We start from the raw sequence: 10,635 nt of genomic DNA, 5'->3' as shown, positions 1-10,635 counted from the left end.
TCATTTGACTGAATAACTGTGACTTCCATGCCACACATTTAGCAAATATTAAACTAAGTAATCTCTTTGAAACAGGCTTTTTAAAAGCTTCCCTAAATCATTAAACTCCTTCAATGACTCATTGATTCTAACAGTATAATCTGGTTTTGATTAACCAGGTTGTTAAGTGTCCACTGTCAAACACTGATAAAGAGGGAGAATTTGCTTTACAGATCAAAGACAAGTAATTATGTGTCTCATCACAGCTGGTAAAGTGTGAGAAATTACCTTCAGCCCCACAGAAATTACCCCAGCAGTTAGCACGAAGTAATCCAACTACATGTTCGTATCTGTAAGGTACATGTTAACATATCTCAGGAGCCTTTGGCACTTCACTACCACTTTGAGAATGTCCAGACTGAATCTCCAGAGTTATGGGAAAGAAACTGAAGAAGTTTAATTGGTTGGTCTAAAATACTATAGAACTTTATTGTAGACACACTTGCAAAAGTTTTGAACACTGGACAGTGACTTAGTTTCATGCATGAATTCCCAGATTGAACTAAACTGTAAGCATAAATTTAAACACACATGTATTTTTATTTAGAATCATAGAATCACAGACCAGTTTGGGTTGGAAAGGACCTTAAAGATCATCCAGTTCCAACCCCCTGCCACGGGCAGGGACACCTTCCACTAGAGCAAGTTGCTCCAAGCCCCTGTGTCCAACCTGGCCTTGAACACTGCCAGGGATGGGGCAGCCACAGCTTCTCTGAGCAACCTGTGCCAGCGCCTCAGCACCCTCATAGTGAAGAATTTGTTCCTAATATATAATCTAAATCTACTTGCTTTCAGTTCAAAGCCATTCCCCCTTGTCTGATCACTACATTTTGTTGTAAAAAGCCCCTCTCCATCTTCCTTGTCAGCCCCTTTAGGCACTGGAAGCTGCTCTAAGGTCTTCCCGGAGCCTTCACTTCTCCAGGCTGAACAACCCCAACTCTCTCAGCCTGTTTCCATAGCAGAGGTACTACAGCTCTCAGATCACCTTCATGGCCTCCTCTGGACTCTCTTGAGCAGGTCCACGTCCTTATGTTGCTGCCCCAGAGCTGGATGCAGTTCTGCAGATGGAGTCTCACATGAAGTATTGAAAATTACACGGAATATTGAAAAATAATTTTGGTGGAATGAATACAGCTTTTACTATAGACAAAAGGGAGGGTGATACTTCTTGTAAGCATTTAAATGTCTGAAATTGTCACTAGATGCAGAGCATACACACACAGAAGTTCTGAAAATGATGCAGCATATCAGCATCTTTAAATGGTCAGAAGTCCAACACAAAGTCTCCACTTCATGTAAATTAAAATAACATGTGTGAAAAAGATTTACCTGATTCTCTTAGAGGGTTTCCACTGCAGAATGGAGTTCTGTGCAGGAAAATCAGACAGCTGGCATTTCTTTCATACTTGATGTCATGCTTCACATTGGCTATACTTCATAAGTGACTGATAAATCGTTGTGGATGTTTTGCCTCTGAAAGTTCTATATTCCTTGTGCACTTTCATTTAAACATGGAAGCATATTGGAACTTTATTATCAATCTCAGTGAAATCCTTAATTAAAAACTCAGATGGCTGCCTGCCTGGTTGCAAAACCAGAGGAGCCAACACTAATTTATGTACACTGTAAAACAGGCATAATTATGCTGCCGGTAGACTTGCAGATGGTTAGCACTGAGAACACAGAAACAAGGGTCAAAGCATAGCCACAGCTCACATCTTTCTAACCAAATGTTCACCAGTCTCCTCTTCTATTCACATATTTTCTGTGAAGTTTCTGAGGAGAATGTTGCTGCGTTGCTTCAGCCAAGACTTGCAGAACTAAGCCAACCCCTGGCTTAGGGCTAGAAGATCACAGACACCAATATGGAGGATGACCAAATAGCGTTTTATTAAACAACAGCAGGTGCTTTATACCTTTCAGCCACACGGAAGTACCTGTGCTGACCCAATCAGAAGGGCAGGTTAACAATTTTTACCTTTTATGGTATTGTCCAGCCTAGCCCCACAATTCCCCTCTTCATGCTATGGGGCTTGTGAGAGTACCTAGGGAGGGGCTCGCTCTTTCCGTACATCGCGATATCTTCCGGCCGCCAGACCTTAACTACCTACAGAGAAAAATGCTTAGTTTGGAGCTATGGAGCTTTTAAGTGCTTCTGTTCATATGATAGATGCTGTAACTTCAGAGAATTTTTTTTCCCTCAGATGTTAAGGCTGTACTACACTTAAAGTTGTATTTCCAGTAAAAGCAGTACAATTCACAGTGCAGACTTGGTTATTATGATTTTCCTATGTTTTGTGCTAGACAAGCTGCTGTCAAATGGGCCAAAAGTCTCTTACAGATTGATGATAAACAGGGGAAATTTAGGTTAGATATAAGGAAGAAGATCTTTACTATGAGGGTGGTGAGGCACTGGCACAGGGTGCCCAGAGAAGCTGTGGCTGCCCCATCCCTGGCAGTGCTCAAGGCCACGTTGGACACAGGGTCTTGGAGCAACCTGGTCTAATGGAAGATGTCCCTTCCTGTGGCAGGGGGTTGGAACAAGATGATTTTTAAGGTCCCTTCAAACCCAAACCATTCCATGATTCTATGATTCATTCTATAAAGTGCCCTAGATAGAAAAATTGCCATTATGTACATATCTGAACTCAACCAAGGGCAAACTATTATGCTAACATCTGGTTGTTGCTGTCTACAGGCAGGGCTTGTAAGGCAGAAAAGTATTGCTCAGTTGGTGCAACTGAGAACGATAAGCTGCAACTTCCTACAGAATACTCTATAAGAGAAGAAATACATTTATTCTCAAATAATTTTCAGTTAAACAATGAATAACAGGACCTATGGGCTGGCAGGCAGGGGAAAGGGCTGTGCCATGATTCCAATCATTTACTAGTCTTCTACCTGTTTTTTTTGTGCCCAGAGATCTGGCACTCTGGCCTTCCTCTCTGCCTGTCCCACTAACACAAGATGACGTTGAACACAAGTTCTTTCTCAATCCAAGTCACTGGTTGGTTGGCTCACCACAAAGTTCCTCACCCTACAAAGGGAGTACACATAATTAGGTTGCTGCTTTGATTAGCTTTCAACCACGAAAGCAATTATTATGTCTTTGTGAAAAGCTGCTTTTCAACAATCCCCTCACAGACATGGACGTTATGAGCATCATCATACATGGCCCTGGGCAACTGGTTCTAGGTGGCCCTGCTTGAGCAGGGGGGTGGACCAGGTTACCTGCTGAGGTGCCTTCCAACCCCAACCATTCTGTGAGTCTGTGATTTTGTTGGGTGAAGTTACAATTACAAACACAAACTAGCTTTGACAACACCTGGTTTTTAGCAACTGCTCCAAAAAAGACTTACACTCAGGCAACCCTATGGCTTTCTCTATTCATTAACCATTAAGAAGTGTATTTATTATTCACCAGCTTGCCATTATTGGAGCTATCATTTGAAACATGCAGTGGGAAAACACATTTTGCATGTCCAGTACTGTTACCCATGCTGGGGTATATTCAGATATCCACGCTGAGCATCTAAGACTGTAAGACAAAAGACACTTTTGAATCAAGCTTTGCTGGTTTAGTGCTGGTTGTTCTGCAATGCAGCTGTAATTATAAGTATAGCTTTACACGGTAATTGTGTAACAAATTCTCTTCTGCTTTTTGGGGTTTTTTGATCCAGCTGAATCAGCTGAGCTCTGGAAGGAACTGGACTCTTATTGTCTTGTGCATCAGCAACAGAACTCTTGTTCTGAATGTGCAAATCCAAAACTTACATCTCAATGCTGAGTTTTAGAGCAAGGAGATTTTGTGGCAATTCCAAGGGCCTCCCTGAACCATTACACATCCTCTTTCCTCTCAGTACTGCTAGAATCTGTCACTAACCCCATCCATCTCCTGTCTACTGGATGATGAATAGATCCATCCAGTGCATGCTGCTTAAATTCATCCAGTTAACTTGTTAGAGGTGAAATGACGCAATACACACACACAGTGCTCTCTGCAATTTTAATCTACTTAACCCAATTACATAGTAAGTGATAATGCTGTACATACAACTGCTGAGTCTGCAATGGTGGAATGAGGCAAATCAAAAAGCAGCACTTTCTTTATTCCCTGATAGCTCTGATCAGCTGCCATGTCCTCAACTGGGGGAGACGATGCTGGTGCTATTCTTCCTTCTTTGCTCCCTCTTTTTCTTGTAGGGGTCATGACTACCTTTTATTCCTTTGTTCTCTTCTTTGAATTTTCACTACACAGGGGATATTTAATCTGTTTTGGCTGTATGTATGTTCTTTGTCCTCTTTCTTATGTCTTCTCAAAGTTGCATCACCTTAGTGATCAGTAACTGATACTTCGTGATGTGTTTTTATGCTCTTGTGGGCCACTGGCATTATCTTGTGCTTATACACTCCATTTCTCTGCGATCAACCTCTCCATGGCTGACACGTGCACTGAGAATTTTATTGAAGCTGATTCTCAGAACATACTCCATTTTCAGACTGGATCCCTGTCGTGGTTTAAGCTCAGCCGGTAACTTGGAACCATGCAGCCTCTCGCTCACTCCCCGCCTTCTTCCTCTCCCCCCTCCCGGAGGGATGGAGAGGAGAATCAAAAGAATGTAACTCCCATGGGTTGAGATAAAAGCAGACCAGTAACTAAGGTATAATACAAAACCACTACTGCTACCACCAATAATAATAATGATAAGGGCAATAACAAGGGGAGAGGATACAATTGCTCACCACCCGCCGACAGATACCCAGCCCGACCCGAGCAGTGATCTGGGCCTTCCAGGTAACTCCCCCCAGTTTATATACTGGGCATGACGTGCTGTGGTATGGAATACCCCTTTGGCTAGTTTGGGTCAGGTGTCCTGTCTCTGCTTCCTCCCGGCTTCCCCTCCTCCCTGGCATTACTTAGCAACAACTGAAAACATCGGTGTTATCAGCCTTGTTCCCAGGCTGAAAGTCAAAAACACAGCACTGCACCAGCTACTAAGAAGGAGAAAAACGACTGCTACAGCTGAACCCAGGACAATCCCAAGATTACAGTACCACGCAAAACAAATCTTTCTTCATTAGTTCCACGTATACTTTGGTACCTGCTATTAATTTTCCTATGAGATGTAACTGTAGTTCAACACAGCTCATTCCCCCCGCCCCCAAAACACAGCCATATCTATTCACTTGAAACCAGATGAACAAGAGAATTGAGTTGGAATGGGGAAAGATCCAATTGTATTCTCTTTTGATTTGACAGCAGAGGTCAAATTTTATAGCTTTCTACTTATAAAAAAAAAAAATAATAATCTTATATGTGCAGGCTGTATGGATGCCTGTTTTCCACAACCTTCTGGAACTCTTGACAGGTTCATCCAAAGGTGGATGTCCCAACAAGATTCTCAGAAATAAGCAATGAAGAAAAAGAAGAAAGTCTTCAATGTGTTCGCCACTTAAAAATATCAGAACATCCCCACATCAAACAATAGAACTACAGGTAACAATTTTTCTTTATCTGCTACCAAAATCTACTGATTTCTATCAGCTTTATTAGCTTTTCCTCTTAATCCACCCCAAGGTCAATAAACTCATACTTTCAGGCAAAAAAAAAAGGAAGCAGAATTGAAAGGAATCAACACATAAATTGTCCATCTGTCTGCTAAAAATTACATTACCTGTCATGTAGACCTGTTTTCCTACTAGAGCTACACAGTTACACTAAACTGCACCAACTCATCGCAGAAGCCACCCTGCAGCACCACAGCCAGCACCTGGGCACGGACACCCTGTTCAATATCAATTGTAGACATTTTGATGTTAAATCCATAAAATAATCCACATTCATCCCTACAGGCATATAACTGTTCAGTGACATGCAGAGGTAAAGCATAATACCATCTTTTCCACAGTTAGCAGGCATGATTAGGCATTTATAGTGAACAGGGGTATATTGCGAAAGAAGTTCATGTTTTTATACTCCATTTACCAGAGTAGAGCTGACTAAGATTTCCGGGCTAAGATGCTTTATTCCATGATATATAGTGGAATAATTTATTCTGGAATTGGAAAAATCAAGTCAGTGTACAAGAAAAATCTAAGATGATACTACAGGAGATCAGATGATGCGCAAATTCAACTTTGGTTTATGTCTTCCTGATATACAAACTTTCTTTTCAGCACTCAGTATATGCAGTATTAGTATGAAATATCATTTTTTTATCCTACATCCATTTCAAACTGCAACTGAAGAAAATGCATTGGTTCGACCCATCAGTCTAAGTTGATGGATATATTCTGCTTTTCTTCAGTGCACTTCAGGATAGACTGTTTATCTTTATCTTACATTAAATATCTGTAGAGAATCATAAAGCACTTTAAAGCAGTTAAAAATCCCAAAATTCAATGACACTTTTTTCTTTCTAACTGCTTGAGGTTTTTGCATTATGTTTTTCACAATTAGGGATACAACAATTTCAACGAATGTATCATGAACTTGGCTATGTGCTGAGGGATATAATGGGCACTATCTGAACCTAGAGTACCACTTAATGTATTTTAAGTGCAGTGTTAGTGATTCAGCTATAAATGCAGCTTATTAGTTCTCTGTCTTAAGGATGAAAACAAGATCTTACCACAAAATATTCTTTGAGTCTTGCTGACTTGAATTTCCTTGCTCTATCAATGTGGCTAGAAGCAAAAGCTGGTTTGAATCTGAAGCACTGTCTTTTTGCAGGACCAAATAAAGTGTTCCTTTACAGAGAAACAATTTCAAATTCATTAGCAAGGTAATGCAGGTGATTCAACTTGCTTTCTGCTTGAAGTTTCTCTTTGGGGTTTTTTTCTATAACTGTGGCCTTAAAATTGGTAAAAAACCAAAACGTTTCTTTTTATACTATAGAATTAATTGCCTAAATTAAAGGACAAAAGACATGCTCAAGCACATGTGTATCGTTACATCAACTGTTTTGTAGCAAACAGAGTTAATGAGGCTTGATTTTCTATGGGTTTATATCATAGAATCATAGCATCATTTAGGTTGGAAAATGCCTTCGATATCATTGAGTCTGACCATTAACCCAACACTGCTGAGTCCACCACTAAACCATGTCCCTAAGCACCACATCTACATGTCAATTAAATACCTCCAGGGATGATGACTCCACCACTGTCCCGGGCAGCCTGTTCCAATGCCTGACAATCCTTTCAGGGAAGAAATTTTTCCTAATATCCAATCTAAACCTACCCTGGCACAACTTGGTGCCATTTCCTCTCATCCTATTACTTGTTACTTGGGAGAAGAGACTGAAACCACCTCACTCCATCCTCCTGTCAGGTAGTTGTAGAGAGCGATAAGGTCCCCCCGAGCCTTCTCTTCTCCAGACTAAACAACCCCAGTTCCCTCAGCCGTTCCTCATCACACTTGTGCTCCAGACCCTTCACCAGCTTCGTTGCCCTTCTCTGGACCTGCTCCACCACCTCAATGTCTCTCTTGTAGTGAGGGTTAGTGAGGAATACTTTTTAGTACTCAGCAACAGTTGTCACTAAATTTAGAGGAGTCGAGTATTTCTTTGGCCTTTCTCTTGTGAAATAAGGTGAAAATAGCAGAAATGGCATTCAGAAGCAAAGCTGAGATGAGAATGGCATGACCTCTGTTTTCTCAGGAAACCAGGCCAAAAAAAAACCCAATATAAAACCAAAAGAAAACCAAAAGAAATCTGGTCTTGCCAAATTGCAGTAATTTTTTAATGTAACTCAGTATTCATTTGTTCTTTGGTGCTGTCTGTTTCACTTATAAAGCAATCCAAGAGCTGAGGGGAAAAAATATGATAATGGAGTCTCTGGTTGCTAAAAAAGGTCTGGAGGGCAGGGAAGGGGCAGCTCATCCATTACAGCTCATCAACCTTATTTCATCCAACAGCTAAAAATTGTCCTTGATATTTTTAGGGGATCCTGAAAGAGATTGAATTGTTGAGAGCCCCTGCATGGAGAAGAGCAAGAATGGTCTGGCTGATTTCTCCCAGCTCCCGTGGAGTCACACCTGAGGTACTGCGCTCAGAACTATTCTTTGCCAAAGCCTGCAAGAAGTGGCATTGTTATACCAGTTCCAGAATCCAGGAGCTGTGCATTAAGCTGGAATTTTCACTGATGTATGGTAGATTACAGCAATGTGTCTCACTCTCAGAATATATTGTTGTCTTTTATTGTTGTCCTTCATGAAAATAGAAAACACCAGAAGAATACATACAGCTTTTTGCTATCTTCAGTTTAGTGAAAATAATCATAAATCTCGTTACAAGTGCTTTCTTCCTTCCATCTCTCTTTTTCTACAGCAATATGTCATCTTTCAATCTAGACAGTAAATTCTCTGAAGAGACGACAATGTCTGACTCCCATTCTGATCTGAGACTAAGTAAACAATCTAGCAAGAATTTATATAGCAATATACTAACAGAAAATGCCACAGAATACACAGATATGACAAAGTTCTTGGTAAGAAATGTAATATTTCCAACTTCAGCAGTATTATATTTACTTTACACAGAGGGTCATGAAAACAACTCAAGCATATACACCACATACAGAGGGACTATTTAAGAATGTTTCAAATTAAGGGAGGAACATCTTCGTTATTTTCAAAATCAACATAACTATTCTTAGTCTCTGCAGTCTTCTCTGGTTGTAACTTAATTGGTCCCAGTGCAATTCGTTCCTTTTCTTGGATTATCTTTGTTATATCAGGGAATGAATATTTACTAGGATCCACTTCTAATTTTTCAACTTGTCCACTCCTGAAACAAGAGGGAAACAAATGGAAAAACATTTAATTTCAAATACAGCAGAACTGTTTTGGGTGCCCCTTTGTAAACCTTCCGTATGAGAGTTGTTACTGGGTCCAATGAAACCAGGATTAAGAGTTCTTGTAACTTGAAAACTGATTGTTATAAAAAGTCTTAGTGCAAACACAGAAAGTACTGCAAAATGTCTGAGATTTTATACAAAAGAATCCTTATCTTACAAACACCAGAAGTTAATTTTTTAGCTAAGTTGCTCTATATCAGAACACGGTGATTGCTGATATCACATTACAAAAGGTTGGCTTTGGATGTAAGACAGGGGAGTTTTAATCTAATTGGGTTTTTTGTTCTTTTTTTCTTTCTGTTCATTTTTAACACAATTCCTTCCTGCTAGCTGTCTATGAATTTCTCTGTGACAGGTTCATCTTTGGAAAGCAGAAATGCTTTTATAATAGTGAGAAAAAGTAATTATATGAAATTATTTGCTTTTATCTGCTGATTCTTATATTCTAGCAATATGAATCCTCACCATGTTTACATTATGAAAAAAACCCTAAATGAAAGTATAAGAAAAGTCAAAGGTATAACAGAATTTCCAGATTCTATTGCTATGAAGGCTTTTCTTTCAGATCACACTTAGAAACATGTACAGGCCACTCATTAAGGTGACCCATCCACAACACATGATGATCAAAGATTTGAAACATACTTTCTCACCTCCAGCATTTAAAGCCACTGGATTTTTGTAATAGAGGAGCTCAACAACAAAATGGAAAAATCTAACCTGTTTTCAAGTAATTTGTAACTGTTTACATGAAAAATGGCAAAATGGAAATTTAACTGCATAATAATGTTCTTGTTTCTGCACATTCCAACATGATTTGTACACCTGCATGCTAATTTACATTTTATGCTGAGTGCTACTTTGGGTCAAAGTTCCAAGCTCAGCATTATGAAAGACAGTGCGTCACTCTTCAAAGATGTGTGAAAACTCCATGTTTACCCAGGAGATCAGAAAGGTGCATTGTTAGAACTCGAACTGACAAAAAAGTGGCAAAGTCACTGGATGAAAGAATGCATTTCTTTGATGACAACACAGGTAATGAAAATATGTAAATAAAGTCTATTAATTGATTTTTAACTGAAAATACCCCATCTTCAGTTGTTAAAACAAAGAGAAAGGTTTGCCAAGCAGCTTCCAAATGCTGCCAGTCCTTCTGCATCGAGGTTCTCTGAGATCTGAGCAGCCATCCCAGCCCATATCTGTGTTCAGGATCTCTCTGGAAAGATGCAAAGGGATACAGAGGTTTCATCTTCTCCTCCCATGCTACGCTGAGGAAAGCATGACTAACAGAAGAGGCACTAATCAGTCTAGCCGCTTCTTTCAGCCTTAAACCACTAGATTTTTCCTGTGCTATGGGAATTATTTGATCATTTTGCTGAGTTGCAAACAACTAGATAAGCACCCTGCTTTAATAATCTAGATAACCTTTCCCAAAAATGTGGCACAAGTGAAAACTACTCAGAGAATTTTATGGGTAATGAAGACACATACAAGAAAACTCTTATTTCTTTACCTTGAATGCTCTTCAATTTACAATGCTCTTCAATAATACTACAGAGTTTAGTGAAATAAAAGTGGATTCACTTTGTGGCAACATTTTAGAAAATGTTCATCACCCAGAAGTAAGAGACATTTTTGTTTCCTGTGTAATTTATGAAATGTGCTGTGAGCTGGAATCACTTCATCAGTAGCATTTGAAGGAAATCCCCAACAGTGCACACCCTGTCCATGATGTTA

General features: G+C 39.8%; 1 protein-coding gene across 2 annotated transcripts in view; it reads right to left on the bottom strand.

Moving 5' to 3' along the window:
- Window positions 1-2,111: 2,111 nt before the first annotated feature.
- The window catches only part of LRRC6 (leucine rich repeat containing 6), a 37,455-nt gene continuing 28,931 nt past the window's right edge, over window positions 2,112-10,635 (bottom strand). Inside the window, exon 12 of one of the 2 annotated variants that reach the window (XM_030509397.1) lies at window positions 2,112-2,146. In XM_030509397.1, the coding sequence (XP_030365257.1) occupies window positions 2,143-2,146 (4 nt within the window). In that variant the 3' untranslated portion in view covers window positions 2,112-2,142. Of the gene's footprint in view, window positions 2,147-7,980; window positions 8,829-10,635 lie in introns of those variants that run through there. The other variant, XM_030509387.1, reaches the window with a different exon arrangement.

The sequence above is a fragment of the Strigops habroptila genome, chromosome 1 (assembly GCF_004027225.2).
Source record: "Strigops habroptila isolate Jane chromosome 1, bStrHab1.2.pri, whole genome shotgun sequence".
Taxonomy (NCBI): domain Eukaryota; kingdom Metazoa; phylum Chordata; class Aves; order Psittaciformes; family Psittacidae; genus Strigops; species Strigops habroptila.
Note: the sequence above shows the minus strand (reverse complement) of the source record. Positions and strands in the feature narration are given on the sequence as shown.